At 46.6% G+C, this 17,810-nt stretch overlaps 1 protein-coding gene across 1 annotated transcript in view; it reads right to left on the reverse strand.

Moving 5' to 3' along the window:
* Positions 1–17,525, reverse strand: part of ltn1 (listerin E3 ubiquitin protein ligase 1) — a 26,517-nt gene extending 8,992 nt beyond the window's left edge. The window contains exons 1-23 of the mRNA XM_080839585.1: positions 17,389–17,525; positions 16,709–16,915; positions 16,487–16,585; positions 16,148–16,378; positions 15,737–15,789; positions 15,390–15,570; positions 14,738–14,911; positions 14,045–14,235; positions 12,398–12,545; positions 11,335–11,661; positions 10,678–11,232; positions 9,910–9,951; positions 9,442–9,643; positions 8,931–9,170; positions 7,579–7,732; positions 6,273–6,423; positions 5,443–5,641; positions 4,905–5,055; positions 4,177–4,311; positions 3,735–3,865; positions 2,400–2,535; positions 1,830–1,974; positions 466–679 (exon numbers count right to left, since the gene is read on the reverse strand). Coding sequence (XP_080695711.1) covers positions 466–679; positions 1,830–1,974; positions 2,400–2,535; positions 3,735–3,865; positions 4,177–4,311; positions 4,905–5,055; positions 5,443–5,641; positions 6,273–6,423; positions 7,579–7,732; positions 8,931–9,170; positions 9,442–9,643; positions 9,910–9,951; positions 10,678–11,232; positions 11,335–11,661; positions 12,398–12,545; positions 14,045–14,235; positions 14,738–14,911; positions 15,390–15,570; positions 15,737–15,789; positions 16,148–16,378; positions 16,487–16,585; positions 16,709–16,915; positions 17,389–17,430 — 4,108 coding nt within the window. The 5' untranslated portion in view covers positions 17,431–17,525. The remainder of the gene's footprint in view (positions 1–465; positions 680–1,829; positions 1,975–2,399; positions 2,536–3,734; positions 3,866–4,176; positions 4,312–4,904; positions 5,056–5,442; positions 5,642–6,272; positions 6,424–7,578; positions 7,733–8,930; positions 9,171–9,441; positions 9,644–9,909; positions 9,952–10,677; positions 11,233–11,334; positions 11,662–12,397; positions 12,546–14,044; positions 14,236–14,737; positions 14,912–15,389; positions 15,571–15,736; positions 15,790–16,147; positions 16,379–16,486; positions 16,586–16,708; positions 16,916–17,388) is intronic.
* Positions 17,526–17,810: the final 285 nt, after the last annotated feature.

Consider the following 17,810-nt stretch of genomic DNA (forward strand, 5'->3'; position numbering starts at 1 on the left):
ACTGTTTCCAAATCTATGGTTTGTTTTCAAAGTTTCCAAATCTACGGTTTGTTTTCAAAGTTTGGAAATATATGGTTTGTTTTGAAAGTTTCCAAATCTATGGTTTGTTTTCAAAGTTTCCAAATCTATGGTTTGTTTCCAAAGTTTCCAAATCTATGGTTTGTTTTCAAAGTTTCCATATCTATGGTTTGTTTTCAAAGTTTCCAAATCTATGGTTTGTTTTCAAAGTTTCCAAATCTATGGTTTGTTCTCAAAGTTTAAAAATCTATGGTTTGTTTCCAAAGTTTCAAAATCTATCAGCAAGAAGTTAGCAATCTGGATTACGTCAATACAACAATGTCTATGCTTTGAACTTCAGAACTTCTTGGGACTATACACAACTAGGTGTGGCTGTAGGTATTATATCACATGATCTCTTGGCTTTGATGTTCAGCGGAAGTAAATACGGGAGACTTTTTGTCTTACCCGGGATTTTGACGAGCAGGGGCAGGAGCAGGCTGTTGATGCCCTCGGAGAAGAACTCCTGCCACTCGGTGCACAGCTCCGCAGGCAGCTGCTCCACCACGCCAGGAGGGGGCGCTGTGAAGAACTCATTGAGCCGCACGATCAGTTCACACGTCTCGCACACAAACAGCTGCACCCAGGGGTTCCAGAAGGCAGAAGTGTTTTCACTGGCTGTCTGATGGGAAAGAGAAAGCCCAGGGCAAGGCAATGACCATCTGTCTACTGACACTTTCAATTTACACCCATCAACAAGAGGCCCAAATTGTTCAACACCTGGAAATGACTGCAAGTGAATCACAGTGTTCCAGCTAGTTCGTTGGCAACTATAACGGCTGAAATATCATGTAACAACCAGGTAATACATACTCAACCAGGTAGTACATACTCACTCTGTGTATCATCAATGGTTTTCACTCATGAGTAGTTCACACTCATACTGACTCAGTTCATACAAAGTTAGCACATGTGAAGTCTCGCACAGACATGATCCCAGTCCTATTACTGTCTGTTGAGTTATGGCTTTAGGGCTGCAGAGGAACAGAAGTGTCCTTATCATATGGCAGACCAAGAGTGCCACCTGGTGGTTTACTGCAACCAGACTGCACAGATTTAATTTGTGTTTGCCAAGCGATTAAGGACATTCTGAGTGTCCAGGCAGCCATAAAAAAAATCCTAGCTACACCCCGTAGAAAAGGCTGGTTAAAACGCAAATTATTCAGTTCAGCAGCTAAATGTTATGTGTCCAAGGGTGCAGAGGTCTGGGCTTTCAGAATGGTTTTCTCGATCTTGTGTGGAGAGGAGAAGAGTGTATGGGAGTCATCATCCTTTTTTTAAACTGACAGAAAAAAGTTTTCAAAAGTATGCCGATATGTGTAGACAAGACTGCAGGCCGAGCCAAAGGCTACACGAGGATGCCAGCACTCTCAGATGGGGAGAGGGGGGGCTGTTATGACATTGAGGGTGGTGACTGCCTCAAACCTGCAGTACATCTCCTACAACTACGGTATGGCAGTGATGGGGTTATTGGTGCAGCCATACTTCACCCTCAGCACCCTTGGTATAACTGTATCAAGACACACACACACACACACACACACACACACACACACACACACACACACACACACACACACACACACACACACACACACACACACACACACACACACACACACACACACACACACACACACACACACACACACACACACACACACACACACACACACACACACACACACACACACACACACACACACACAAAAGGATGATGCCTCCCACACACACACACACACTCTGTGCCATGGCCTAAGCGGTGTGTGTACCTCTAGCCAGGCCAGCACGGTGCAGAGCAGGAAGTCCCACTGGGCCTCCCCGAAGACGGCGGGGGAATGAGTCAGCACCCAGGACAGGAAACGCATCATCTCCACCGCCAGACACAGGTCCTCAGCAGACACTTTGCCCAGGTCACTGAGAGACAATAAGGACTTGTTAGATCACAGATATTTGTTTAATATCATACTTTTTCATGGAGTATTTTTTATTTTTATTTTTGTTTTCCCTACCCCCTTCTCTCCTGTCCTACTGGCCTGAGCTACCAATGACAAAGAATACCACCAACATTGTTGTGTGGCAATAAAGTTTTATCTTATCTTAAATCTCACAAATGAGAGCGGACTGCAATAAACACAGAGTGCAATCAAAGAGTAATGACATCAGGTGTGAATGGACGGATGAGAGCAGATCACTTGTTATTGAGTCTTACTCGTGTGAAAGAAGAGGGCAAGTGTGTTTGTGTGTGTGTGTGTGTGTGTGTGCGTGTGTGTGTGTGTGTGTGTGTGTGTGTGTGTGTGTGTGTGTGTGAGTGTGTGTGTAGCCCACAGCGCTGGTCTGACCTGTTGAAGAGGAACCACTCCTCTTTGCTGTTCCTCCACTCCATCATGGTGGCCAGGGCGGCCAGCAGCAGATCGTCCTCCACGGGAGTCTCAGCCCTTAGGCAGCAGTGCAGCACTGCTAGGTATGAGGAGACATCTGGAAGAGCCACAACAACATTGAGTAATAATTATTATAAAACAATTGAGTTCTATCGCGTTATTTAGCTGTTTCTGATAGGACGAGAGACGTTCCATGCGTTGGATTATCCCAGAACAACCCAACGGGGACTTTTCACAGCTAATAATAAATCACTCCGCGATGAAACATTCTATAGCGCATTGATGATAACCGTTAATTCAAAGTTCTTATAATTCCAAACCAAGACGTTGACAATGGAAAAAAAATTTGTTCCGGAGAAACAATGGCAAAATAAAAAAAATGTCATCAATAACTTCATGTTGAAATGTTAATTGGTCGACTATAGAATTGTTTTATAAAAGCAATATAGCACTCGTGGCCTCCGGCCTCGGTGGCTACAGCCGAACACCACCCGTGGGAATATCCCTTACCTACCCCACTCCCACTATATTGCTTAATTATAAAACAATTGGGTTCTATCGCGTTATTTAGCAGCACTGCTAGGTATGAGGAGACATCTGGAAGAGCCACAACAACATTGATTAATGATTAATGACTTAACAGATGATTCATTACTTAACAGATGTTTTCACACAAATTGACTATACTACTGCAGGTGATCACTGCACATGCTCAGTAGGGCTCAGCTCCATCCCTTTGGTGTGATCAGCACCTACCTCTCACAGTTCAGCTGCAGTCACATTCACAGTTATTGGTAGTCACATTTAATTTAGTAATTATTTCATTTGATCGTTTTAGGTTTTTTTATTTATTTATTTATTTTAGTAAAGGTAAACTACACAGTTGTACTTACATAACTACAATTATTACGTAGTTCCCTACACTGTAGAGCAAGGCCGTGCTTACTGTGGTTTCTCTCTTACTGGTCAATTTAATAATGATTTAATTTGATAATTTTAGTTAAGGTAAAGGCAAGGCCATGCTTACTGTGGTTTCTCTCTTACTGGTAGTGAAATTCAATTTAATAATGATTTAATTTGATCGTTTGAGTTAAGGTAAAGGCAAGGCCATGCTTACTGTGGTTTCTCTCTTACTGGTAGTGAAATTCAATTTAATAATGATTTAATTTGATCGTTTGAGTTAAGGTAAAGGCAAGGCCATGCTTACTGTGGTTTCTCTCTTACTGGTAGTGAAATTCAATTTAATAATGATTTAATTTGATCGTTTGAGTTAAGGTAAAGCAAGGCCATGCTTACTGTGGTCGATCTCCTGCCAGTTGAGTAGCTCAGCGATGGCCAGAGCGGTCAGGGTCTCTCGCTCGTCTCTGGGCAGGGATGGACACAACACCTGCAGCGTGTTCACACTCTTCTCTGTGAGGGGGAAGAAGCTACGAGACACAAGCACAAACACTCTTCAAGGTGCTGAATGGAAAATATAATGATGCTAGTAAAAACAAATCATTTAACAACTCCATGTGTGAGTGGAAGGAAAAAAAACCCTGCAAGACACGCGTGGCATATTCAGCTATGGCATATGTACTACGCACGAGGCCTATTTACAATATAATGAGGTGCAATCATGCTTATCAAACAAATCAAACACCTGAATGCTTAGAATCTGTTTAAGATCAGCAGTGCACAGACAAAAACTATTTTAGTCTACTTATGTTTTTTTTTTTAGCAATCAGTAATTGTTTACCTTTCCACACTCCCATAGAGGCCTTTGATGTCGCCAGGGGTCACTGCTCCAGGGGTCACCTCTCCATGGGTCACCTCTCCAGTGTGGATGTAGCTGGAGGTGGTCAGAGCCCACAGGGACCCTTCAGTCAGAGACCTGGAGGAAGAGGAAGAGAAGCCGAGAGTGTTGGGTCATACTGACATACTGTACTACACCTTTTGGATGAAAGACACGTAGTGATGAAATGAGTGAGATATTTCAAGCCTGAGATTGGGAAGACGTGATCGGATTTTATTTCAATAATTAATGTAGGTGTTTCCCTATAGGGTATGCCCCTCCCAAGCATAGTCTCTGCTACAACCGCCTCATAATGCACACTGTGTCTATCAAAATGTATCAAAGTTATCAAAGTTAGTTTTATGTAATGTACGCTGCACTATGTTGTCTATTTATTTTTTCTATTTATTTTTCAAAATTTGTATTAATAATTTTTTTTTTATGTTGATGTATATACTTGAATCCTATTCCTACTACCTTGCTGCTTTGACAATTGAATTTCCCTCACAGGATTAATACAAGTTTATCTATCTATCTATCTATCTATCTAAAACAAACACATTAAAGGACTTAACTCTACACTGGGCAGTTCCCTCAGGAAGACAGATGAGACCATGGAGCAAGAGGGAAATGATAGAGAACTGCTCAACAGCCCAAACCGTAGGCATAGAAGCGCGCAGTAATGACGTTACCTCGTGAACAGTGTCTGTAATAGGTGAGAGCTTATGTTGTGGACTCTCGTGATGAGGTTCCACTCTTGAAGCAGTTTGTGGAAGTCGGACACAGTGGCGGGAGAGTATTCCATCTCGGAACACCACTGGAAGGCATACAGGATCTCGGCAACTGGTGACAAGACGTAGCGGGGCAGATTCGGTTAGTAAGATATGGACAAACAGAACATGCACAACATTATTATTATTATAATTAAATTAATTATTAATGAATATTATTATTATTCAGCCAAGATACACACGTCATCTCCCAGTAAACGGATTACTTAATTGTAGAATTATATGCGTCTGTCTGAGGCTCACCCCATGTGCAGAGTGAGAGATCTAAATAGTATAAATTAATACATGAGCGCAACTTCTCAGAATTCAATGTTCTGGCGGTACCAAGAAAAGCCACTAACAGATTTAGGAGAAAATAAGCAAAGTGACTAAGCAGTACAGCTTCACAGCTAGAGGCTGATGGGATTGTTGCTCGGTAGACGGTGATGTTGTGGCTCACCGGTGTGTTTTAGTGGCGGCAGTTCCAGAGCGCCGTCACCGGCTGTGGCCTCGGCCGCCGTGCAGATGACCTGGGCCAGCAGGGCGGAGGCACACAGGTGGGCGGGGAGGCGGGCGCACGAGCGGAACTTCCAGGCGTCCATGCACGGGTAGGTACACGACGCCCGCAGTCTCCCAGAGAGGAGGGAACTCTTCACCCACTGATGGAGACAAATAAAATTACATGGGAACTAATTTAGGAACTAATATGGGAACTAATTTGGTATAGAGTGTGTTTGGGTTTTTTTAACAAATAAGACTACGTGGGAACTAATATGGCATAGGGTGTGTTTGGGTTTCATTACAATACGTTTACATGGGAACTAATATGGGATAGAGAGTGTTTGGGTTTTTTTTAACAAATAAGACTACATGGGAACTAATATGGCATAGGGTGTGTTTGGGTTTCATCAACAGCTACAGTAACTTGGGACATAATTCAGCAGGCCACATCTTCTCTGTCCTTTTTTTAATGGTGTGTACATATGGTCAATGAATAGACATGATAAAAAATATCACACACAAATGATTATTAGTTGTACTTAACAAACATAAACCTAAAAATGTGTATTTACAAACCACTTCATGCCATCTAAATAAAACATGCCATGTCATGTTAGGTCATGTTGTGTCATGTTCTGACATCAGAGAGGGTTAACTGAACAGGTAGGGCAGACAGACTACACACCTGTGGAGGCAGAGAGGGTTAACTGAACAGGTAAGGCAGACAGACTACACACCTGTGGAGGCAGAGAGGGTTAACTGAACAGGTAAGGCAGACAGACTACACACCTGTGGAGGCAGGGCTTGCCTGATCTTCCTCCACTCCTCGTCAGAGAGGCTCAAGCAGAGGAGGAAGTTGGGTAAGAGGGAGCGCCCATTCTGCTTGGCTGAGCACAGTGTCTCCACCAGGCTCTGCACCGACTGCACCAGAATCTGGAGACTAAAACAGAGAGCACAGGCCTTAAGGGACACGAAGAACACAGGCATTAAGGGACACGGAGAACACAGAGAACACAGGCCTTAAGAACACAGAGAACACAGGCCTTAAGGGACACAGATAGCACAGAGAACACAGGCCTTAAGAGCCACGGAGAACACAGGCCTTAAGAGCCACGGAGAACACAGGCATTAAGGGACACGGAGAACACAGGCCTTAAGAACACAGAGAACACGGGCCTTAAGGGACACAGAGAACACAGGCCTTAAGGGACACGGAGAACACAGGCCTTAAGGGACACTGAGAACACAGGCCTTAAGGGACACGGAGAAGACAGGCCTTAAGGGACACTGAGAACACAGGCCTTAAGGGACACGGAGAACACAGGCCTTAAGGGACACGGAGAACACAGGCCTTAAGAGCCACGGAGAACACAGGCCTTAAGGGACACGGAGAACACAGGCCTTAAGCACACAGAGAACACAGGCCTTAAGCACACAGAGAACACAGGCCTTAAGGGACACGGAGAGCACAGGCCTTAAGGACAGAATGCAAAACAGGTTGGAAGCCAAACTCATTCTGAGATGGACACATTCAAAGTTGGATCATTCTAATTGATGACATGCTTTTGTTGGATACTTGGGGTAGCTGTATGACTTAGTGGAGAAAACACACACAACTCACAAACGTCTGTCTTTCCACTGCAATAGGTAGAGCTGCCTTTAGTTTTACAAGAAACTCGGACATTTGAGTTGCTCTACTGTGAGGCTACACAAAGGTTTAACTTATTTAATCAATCAAATTAAGTGGAATTGATGTTCTGTAAATATTGTATAATTAAATTGTATACTTTGTAATGTAATGGAAAGACTTTAAAAGCTCTAATAATAGCATAGCACATCTCACAGGGGACTTGCACAACAACGTCTGTCCGTCCACAAAGACCGGTTGAGTCGTTCTGTTGGTGAAATCCTCACCTTCAGACTGGCCTAAAAACCTGGCCTTTTTATTCAGAAAAGCATTTCCTACTTTTTAAAAACGTATAATTTTCTTAAACTGTGCTTTTGCTGAGAGCTGTTTTTTAGCACTCTGAGATTCTGCCTGAATGAAGAGTGCTCAACAAATAAAATGAATTATTATTATTATTATTATAATTACCTTTTGACCCCCAGTGAGGCGCTGATGAGTTGGTTCTTCACCCACAGGGCCACGCTGTGCAGGAAGGTGCCCTCCACCACCTCAGAGTCCAGGAGGTTCACCAGGGAGCGCACCCCAGCACAGCACGCCTGCTTCAGCTTCTGGAGGAGGGGGTCTGTGGAGGACCACAATCAATACAAATGATCAGACATTATGTCATGTCTGTGTGGATGACCACAATCAATTCAGATGATCAGACATTATGTCATGTCTGTGGATGACCACAATCAATACAGATGATCAGACATTATGTCATGTGTTTGGATGACCACAATCAATACAGATGATCAGACATTATGTCATGTCTGTGGATGACCACAATCAATACAGATGATCAGACATTATGTCATGTCTGTGGATGACCACAATCAATACAGATGATCAGAGATTATGTCATGTCTGTGGATGACCACAATCAATACAGATGATCAGACATTATGTCATGTCTGTGGATGACCACAATCAATACAGATGATCAGACATTATGTCATGTCTGTGGATGACCACAATCAATACAGATGATCAGACATTATGTCATGTCTGTGGATGACCACAATCAATACAGATGGTCAGACATTATGTCATGTCTGTGGATGACCACACTCAATACAGATGATCAGACATTAGGTCATGTCTGTGGATGACCACAATCAATACAGATGATCAGACATTGTGTCATGTCTGTGGATGACCACAATCAAAACAGATGATCAGACATTATGTCATGTCTGTGGATGACCACAATCAATACAGATGATCAGACATTATGTCATGTCTGTGGATGACCACAATCAATACAGATGATCAGACATTATGTCATGTCTGTGGATGACCACAATCAATACAGATGATTATTAGACATTATGTCATGTCTGTGGATGACCACAATCAATACAGATGATCAGACATTGTGTCATGTCTGTGGATGACCACAATCAATACAGATGATTATAGACATTATGTCATGTCTGTGGATGACCACAATCAATACAGATGATTATATACATTATGTCATGTCTTTGGATGACCACAATCAATGCAGATGATCAGACATTATGTCCCATACTTTCACAACTATTTGTTTATTTTAAGAGAAATAAGATAAACACTATTCCTATAATAATTATACTGTTGTTTGCATTTAATCCTATACAAATTATAAAACTTAGTTTTTAAGGGAGTAAGAGTGTAGCTCATGAATAGAAAATGACTGCAGTAAATACATAGATGCAGATAATAAACAGTGAAGACACAGTGCTTGTGCATGTGCTAATGCTAATGCTAATGCTAGCTCTGTGGAGCGCGGTGCCTACCTGAGAGACAGGTGAGGCTCTGGTCCTGGGCGCACAGCTGGAAGACGGTGAGCAGCAGCTCCTCGGCCGACGACAGCAGCAGACAGCCCTTCACCGACGAGAAGAAGTTGGCTGCCACGTCCGAGATGAACGACACCAGGGGCTCCATGTTGCCCGCGTCGGACATGCCCTTGGCCTCGGAGAGGGTGGCGTGGAGCTTATCGATGATCTTCTCAACATACTCCTTCCCGATCAGTGTCTCTGTGGACAAAACCAGGGAACCCATCAGCACAAAGACATCTCATGAATACTATACTAATAGTAATACTAATAGCTCATACGTCAAGAGTACTTCCACACCACACTATAATAAATGCACAAACCGACTGTGAGTAAGGGTACTTGGAAAGAGTGGCGAGCAGCAGGGATAAAAAAAAATCAGGGAAATCTTTCAAAAGATTAAAATAGATTTAAACAAAACGTGAAAAATGTCGACACTAATAACATCTGGATGACATCTGGATGCCCCTACCATTGTTATGCTGGTGAGACAAGACCTGGCTGATGAGTGCCCAGCTGTGTGTGTGTGATGAGGCTGATGAGGAGGAGGAGGAAGACGATCCACGAAGACCCCTCTCACACAGCACGGCAGCCAGACCCATCAAACACTCGCCCAACACACAGCCCTTCAGCCAGCCGCGGTACTCCGCAATACACACTGCATCCGCAGAGGCCTGAGACGGATAGAGGGAGAGAGAGAGAGAGGGAGTGAGAGTGAGGGAGTGAGAGTGAGAGAAAGAGAAAGAGAGAGAGCAAGAGAGAGAGAGAGAGAGAGAGAGAGAGAGAAAGAAAGAAAGGGAAAGGTTAACGGAAACGGAAAGACAGAGAGAGAGAGAGAGAGAGAGCGGGAGAGGGAGTACATTCATGATTTTAAGCAACCAGGAAAAAAGCTTAAGCGAACCTAGAACAATTAAGAGGACAACGTGACTTGTCAGCCTACCTTCTGGATAATTTGTAGCAGGATTCCCCACTCCAGGTTCATCTGCAAACACAAATGTGAACAATGTGAAATGATCGACAATGACATCAATACAACCCAAGACCAGCCCCTGAGTGCAAGCCTCCCCAGTGATGACCGCGGTGATGTGATTGAGGATGTTACCGTGGTGATGTGATTGAGGATGTTACCATGGTGATGTGATTGAGTATGTTACCGTGGTGATGTGATTGAGGATGTTACCGTGGTGATGTGATTGAGGATGTTACCGTGGTGATTTGATTGAGGATGTTACCGTGGTGATGTGACTGAGTACGTTACCGTGGTGATGTGACTGAGTACGTTACCGTGGTGATGTGATTGAGTGTGTTACCGTGGTGATGTGATTGAGGATGTTACCGTGGTGATGTGATTGAGGATGTTACCATGGTGATGTGATTGAGGATGTTACCGCGGTGATGTGATTGAGGATGTTACCACGGTGATGTGATTGAGGATGTTACCATGGTGATGTGATTGAGGATGTTACCGCGGTGGTGTGATTGAGTGTGTGACCGTGGTGATGTGATTGAGGATGTTACCGTGGAGATGTGATTGAGTATGTTACCGCGGTGATGTGATTGAGGATGTTACCGTGGTGATGTGATTGAGGATGTTACCGTGGTGATGTGATTGAGGATGTTACCGTGGTGATGTGATTGAGTATGTATGTTACCGTGGTGATGTGGTTGAGGATGCTACCGTGGTGATGTGGTTGAGTATGTATGTTACCGTGGTGATGTGGTTGAGGATGCGCGTCTTCTCGTCTCCGGTGCTGCAGCACTGCAGGGCGCTGAACACCATGTCCACCAGGAAGTCCGTGTCCCTCCTGTCCTCCTGCCTCAGCCAGTCCACCACCCTCAGGAGGAGGAAACGCACGGCAGGGTTCCGGGCGAGCGCCGCGTCCCCCCCCAGGCCCAGGTCCTTCTTCTCCGGCTCCGTCTCCGGCTCCGTCTCAGCGGACTGCAGCAGCACCGTGAAGACCTGCTGCGTGGCGAAGGACTGCAGCAGCATGGACAGGAAGCGGAGGTGGCGCTCCGAGCCGCGCTCCGTCACGTGCACCATGTTCACCTCCGCCAGCTGGCACACCAGCTCCACCAGGTGCCCGCTCCTCAGCGGTGGGGGCGACCCGCCGCTGGCCGCTGCAGTGGGCACAGACACGGCCTCCTTTGCCTGGGGCTCCTGAGCCCTCGCCACCGCTACCACCTCCTCCTGAGGGACCTCCTCCACCTCCTCCTCTCCCTCCCCTGGCTCCTTCCCCTCCAGGCTGGAGAAGGAGACCTTCACCTCCTCTCCCTCCTTCCCCTCCAGGCTGGAGAAGGAGATCTTCACCTCCTCTTCCTCCCCTGGCTGCTCCTTCCCCTCCAGGCCGGAGAAGGAGATCTTCACGCTCTTCTTCTTCCTCTTGGCCTGCCTCCAGGATCCGGACTCGGGGTTCTGGATGACCCGGAGCAGGGCGGCGATGCCCTCCAGAGAGTTCTGCTCGGGGTCCTCGCTGTCCACGTGGCGCAGGCACAGGCGGCCCAGGCCATCCCAGAAGTCCGCCAGCGCCCTCTGGAAGGTGGCATCGGTGCCCGCTGCTGGGTCGTCGTCGTCGTGTGTGCCCGCGGGCGCGGCCCTCTTCTCCCAGGACAGGAGCATGTCCGCCGCCTGGGGAAACAGGGGGCCCGTCTGAAGGGCCGTGCTCTCCAGTGCCCGGTCAATCAGTGGCAGCAGCTGAACGGAGAACACAGGGAAATGTCAAAGCAGGCCCTACACAGACACACACACACACACACACACACACACACACACACACACACACACACACACACACACACACACACACACACACACAGATGGCAATAGTCAGTGTCTGCCTCAGATCTGGCTACCTAGGGGCTGAGGTGGGGTGGTGTGGGGTGGGGTGTGGTGTGGTTTGGTATGGTGTGGTGTGGGGTGTGGTGGGGAGGGGTGTGGTGTGTTGTGGTGTGGTGTGGTTTGGTGTGTGAGTCATTGAAAGTCTTTCTTTTTTCTTGTGTCTTGTTCCATGTGTGTGTTTGGGCGGTGTGATGAGGGTGATCTCTTGTGCCATGTGTTTGTTTGGGCGGTGTGATCTCTTGTTCCATGTGTGTGTTTGGGCGGAGTGACGAGGGTGATCTCTTGTTCCATGTGTGTGTTTGGGCAGTGTGATCTCTTGTTCCATGTGTGTGTTTGGGCGGTGTGATCTTTAATGCCATGTGTGTGTTTGGGCGGTGTGATGAGGGTAATCTCTTGTGCCATATGTGTGTTTGGGCGGTGTGATGAGGGTGATCTCTTGTGCCATGTGTTTGTTTGGGCGGTGTGATCTCTTGTTCCATGTGTGTGTTTGGGCGGAGTGACGAGGGTGATCTCTTGTTCCATGTGTTTGTTTGGGCGATGTGATCTCTTGTTCCATGTGTGTGTTTGGGCGGTGTGACGGGGGTGATCTGACCTGGTCGCTGATGAGCATGCTCTGAACACTCCTCTGCTGCGGGGCGTCGCCCGTGTGCTGCAGCAGGCAGTAACGCAGGCACTCCACGGTGGCAACAATGATGGCGCCGCTCTCAGAGGGACTGGTCACGGCGCGGTCGCTAGACAGACTGAGACAGATAGATGTGTGAGACAGACTGAGACATACACAGATGTGTGAGACAGACTGAGACATACACAGATGTGTGAGACAGACTGAGACAGACACAGATGTGTGAGACAGACTGAGACAGACACAGATGTGTGAGACAGACTGAGACAGACACAGATGTGTGAGACAGACACAGATGTGTGAGACAGACACAGATGTGTGAGACAGACATAGACTGGACACGGCACGTTCGCTAGACAGACTGAGACAGACACAGATGTGTGAGACAGACACAGATGTGCGAGACAGACACAGATGTGTGAGACAGACACAGATGTGTGAGACAGACATAGACTGGACACGGCACGTTCGCTAGACAGACTGAGACAGACACAGATGCGGGGTTAGAAACCATGGCTCCAGAATGTCACCAAACATCTGTTGAGGCGACTAAACATTTTCATTGGTCGCCCCGGTGCGCCTATCATTTGTGAGTTCTGCCTCTCTATGTGTATGTGTGTAGTGGGTCTTTTTCCCATCCGCATTCTGCAGAGACCTGCCACTACTCTGCCTCTGACTGCCTCTGACGCTATTCTTCCATGAACTCGTGTGGGGGGGAAGAAACATCTTAACCTTAAAAAACATATCGCCAATTTAAAATGAGGAAAATGATTGACTGTTTTCTCATCAAGAAAAAAAAACACCATTACACCATTATCCCTGACAGGCCCAGCCCAGACCCATTTTCATCAGCTGAGGCTCCGCCACCTGTCTCCGCTGTCCCCGGTGACACGCCTAATCTGGCCCCAACATCTCTGGTAAAGATGGCCCCATCTGACTCTGAGCCAGGACTCATCGCAATCAAAAAGGCTGGGAACTGTGCTTTTACTGTCGGAGCATCAATGTTCTGAACTGAAACGATAAAAAAGCACATTGTCTCCTAGAATCACATCCTGTGCTGTGACGGGTGCATGGCCCGGCAGGGAGTGTTTCGGCGCCAGGCAACGGCAGACAGAAGCAGTGAGTCAGAAATAATAATACAATTTAACACTGCCGGAAATATAGCCAAAGAAGAAGCCAATCCTACCTATAACTAAAAGTGCAAGATCATCCTTATGAAAAAGAACTGGTCAAAATGTAAACACCACCTACATCAACAACACTGCCTGTGACCAGTTTGTTGCCTGTACCTGTGACCAGTTTGCTGTGGTGATCGCACAAAAAATAAAACATTTCCACCAAGAAGTGTGAGATTTCTAGAGTCGCGTCTTGTGCAAGGGGAGACCAGCCAACATATTGATCTGCCACATCGAGGTGAAGCATGCTACAATGTTATACAAAGTAACCCCAAAAGCTCAACTTCACGTTTAAACTTAAACTTTAATTTAGGATTAACATGCATGAATAAACTAATAGACAGGATTTTGAGGAATGAAATTTAGAAAGAGGTTAATGTCTTTGTGATGTCACAGTAGAATAGATGGCATCGGCTGCCCCGCCCGTCCATGCCTTGCCTACCCGAGGATGACGTTGGTGAAGAAGGTGGTGTAGAAGTCCAGAGCGGGTGTGGTGATCTCCTCGGGCAGCTTGCTGATGAAGGGCAGCAGGTTGGGGTGCAGGGCCGTGGCCAAGCCTTTCCCCCCCTCTTTCAGCAGCACCCACAGCTTGGGCATCATGCCTTTCCTGGCGTTCACGTGCGTCCAGCAGTCCTGGAAGAACAGCCAGAGAGGAGATGGGAAACACTTTCCATAATGACGTAATACCACAAAACTATAGTCTGATGCAGCAACAACATACTGAAACACAGCTAGGGCGATGCAACAAATAACACCACAGTACTGCAGTATGGCACTTGCACTAAATACAACAACTGAGTTTGCCCTGGGATATGGCCTGGAGGCCCTGCCCCCGAGAGGAGTCCTGAGGCCCAGATTCTCTCTATAGAGAACAATGAGCCCGTAGAAGTACATAGGAGGGCAGTGGCAGGTAAAATACAACTAGGCCTTGGTGCCACACTACTCCGACACAATAAAGCACTTGGTTTGAATGAGTCCAGGCTGACTCCACAGACAGACAGGCAGACACAGACAGACAGACAGACAGACAGACAGACAGACAGACAGACAGACAGACAGACAGACAGACAGACAGACAGACAGACAGACACACACACACACACATACATACATACATACAGACATACAGGCTTACCGTGATGCCAGATACCACGTGCAGCACGGCGGCCCAGAGAGCAGGCAGCACCAGGGGTTCGGTGTCGTCGATGCTGAGGAGGACAGAGGAGCAGACCCGCGGGCTCTCAGCCTGCGCCAGCTGGGGCACGAGCTCACACAGACACGCCACCACCTCAAAGAACGCCCCTCGGACCTACTCACACACCGGATGCACACACACACACACACACACACACACACACACACACACACACACACACACACACACACACACACACACACACACACACACACACACACACACACACACACAAACAAACACAAACACACACACACACACAAACACACGCACGCACAGGCCAAGGTTGAGGTTAAGACAGGGGAGACACACTGAGGCAGTTCCATACAGTTAAAGAGAAGAACAGACATGAGCACTGTTCTCTTGTGTTTACACAATCCTGCTTTGTTGGGGTATCCGATAATACTCACTATTGCCACAGTCAACACACAATCAATGACATTTTTATTGATTGACTAAATATGGAAGAAGGCCCTCCACTGCTTCCTTTACCTGATCATGGAACAAAGCCTTACTCATCATTTAGAAAGCCCTTTCCGCACGTGCATGTGGTGAGGGGGGGGGTGTCCAGTTCAAATACCATAAGGCTCACCTGTGGGGTCTTGTGTTTGCTGTACTTCCAGAACTTTCCCTGGGCCAGGAGCTGTGCGAGCCGCTCGCTGAGGGCCTCCCGGTCAGGTGGGGGCAGGTGGATGAGGAGCCGTTTGAGGGCTAGCAGGGAGCTGGTCAGCAGACGGACGTACTTGGCCTCTCTCTCCTCTTCTGGCACGTTCCTGGACAAACGCAGCAGACAGTTAAAAGGACCCTGCCCTTTACCGGTGCCCTATTTCTCCACCCACACGGGTATGATACCCTGCACCATTATCAAAACACTGCTGGGACGTACTAGATTGGTTCAGTGACTTAATTACGAGCAAGTGTGGACAGTGTGGAACTTACTGAGGATCACTTAAAGTGTCTGCGGTCTCCTTCAATAGGGTTTCCTGAAGGACCTGTATATCAAACAGAATAAAAACAGTTAAAAAGGAGGGGGGGGGGAAAGGAGAACCTTTTTGGAAATCCCACCTGACCCCAAACACTCAGTCAGAAGTAGGAGAATGTGAGGAAGATGGAGCAACATGGGATGGGAGCGTGGGTGGGTTTTTAAGTGGTGTATATTTTTCTTTCTTGTATCTCTTTATTTAAATTTAAATTTTAAATTTAAGTTTTTACATGTCTTGTCTAAAAAATGAATAAAAAAAAAGATGGATCACACAGCTAATTGTAATGTATCTATGCTATTTCATATGATGTGTTTCAATAAACAAAGGTTTAAAAAAAAAAAGAGAAGTAGGAGAATGCTGGACTTACGGAGAGGATCTCTTCCCGGCAGAAGCTGAGCGCCCCGGGTTGTTTGTTGAGGGGGAACGCCGCCTGGAATGCCGTGCTGGCGGACGAGGAAGCCGGGGTGTACGTGTCGCACTGGGCGATCAGCCAGTGACCCATGAGGCTCTTGAGGTACGGGGCGAGGTTCCTCCGCACCTTCAGAATGAGCTGTTCGAACGCCTGCTGCGTGGCTTCACGGACGCGTCGGTCATGGTCCTAGAAGAGGAACACTTTGTTTTTAACAACCGGGGCGCATGCGGATAACACAATGGCTCTTACAACATGTGATTGTGTCCCTCCAGGAGAGAGAGTTGGATGCCTTACCACTGATATCTTGCAGTATATTCGTGGCCAGTATGGAAGCACACCTTTAACCACATCTGGTTCTCTTTCTTGACACATAGTGGCAAATTCCTGAACAGCCTTAAAAGAACAGATTCCACTAGTTAGATAGGTATGTAGATCAACCATGCATCTAGATCAACCATGCATCTGTAGTTCATGTTTTAATAATCAACACAAACCTGTGCATACGTCTGTACTTACCTTTAATTTTGTGACAGCATCTCTTTTTGACAACTTCCGTAAAACCAGTCGGAAGTCGGCATCGACAAGGTTGTCTATTTCCTCAGCACCATGGACAGCTGGCACATAACCAGGGTCATTTGATGCGGAGACTCCGAAGCCAACAAACCCTGGAACTACTCCCCCTTCCCGCGCCAGGAGTTCAGCGGCTCTGCCACTACTCGACGGCTGCAACGGGGTAAACAGGAGAAGGTTAAGCTGAAGCAGGGGGTCAGGGAATCATGACAATGACGGTGTTTACCTGCCCCAACCTACTATGACCACGGCGATGGGGCCAGAGCGTCCATTCATTCACTTTTCAGCGATAACCAAACTTAGATAAGCTAGTGTTGATGCAAATGTTACGAATAGGCTAGTTAACATTACCGAAGCATCTCTGAAGTTGTCATAACAAAGTCTTAATTTACCAAACTAGCATTTATGGTTCTTTTTCACATCATACATGACATTATAGGATGCCACTCTATGAACAACTGTCTAATCTAATTGGGGGAAAATAAAAAGAAGCCAACTAAGTTACTCCCTAGCGAGGTAGCAACTGCCGTTAGTCTGTGGATATGCTGCTAGCTTTCCGTTAGCTAAATGTGTTATTAGTCAACAAAGCAGTCACTTGAGGTAGCATGTAACCACTGACATCTTACCCGAACGTTTCCTTTTGTCCTCTGTTTATTCTTCCCTCCCATTGTGTGTAATCCGCGCGTGTACCACGTATATGAAATCTGTGTTTAGTAGAAGGTAACTTGTCCATAAAGTCGCATGGAGTATCCCATAAAGCGCGTCATGGACTTCTACACGGAAGTACGTTGAACCGGAAGTTGATACGTACGAACTATAGGTAATCACAACTCTTAAAAGTTGTATTCTTAATCTATGGAATTTAGTACAATAAGACGTATTTAGTTAAGCAATAAGCCCCAATAGGCCGTGCTTTGCGCTGATTTTAGAACAGGTAAGGGAGTTGTTAGGCACGACGCGAAGCGGAGTGCCGTTAAACCCCCTTACCTGTTCTAAAATCAGCGCAAAGCACGGACTCGCGGGGCTTATTGCTTTTCTAAACCTGTTA

Source organism: Sprattus sprattus, assembly GCF_963457725.1.
Source record: "Sprattus sprattus genome assembly, chromosome: 1".
Lineage (NCBI taxonomy): Eukaryota > Metazoa > Chordata > Actinopteri > Clupeiformes > Clupeidae > Sprattus > Sprattus sprattus.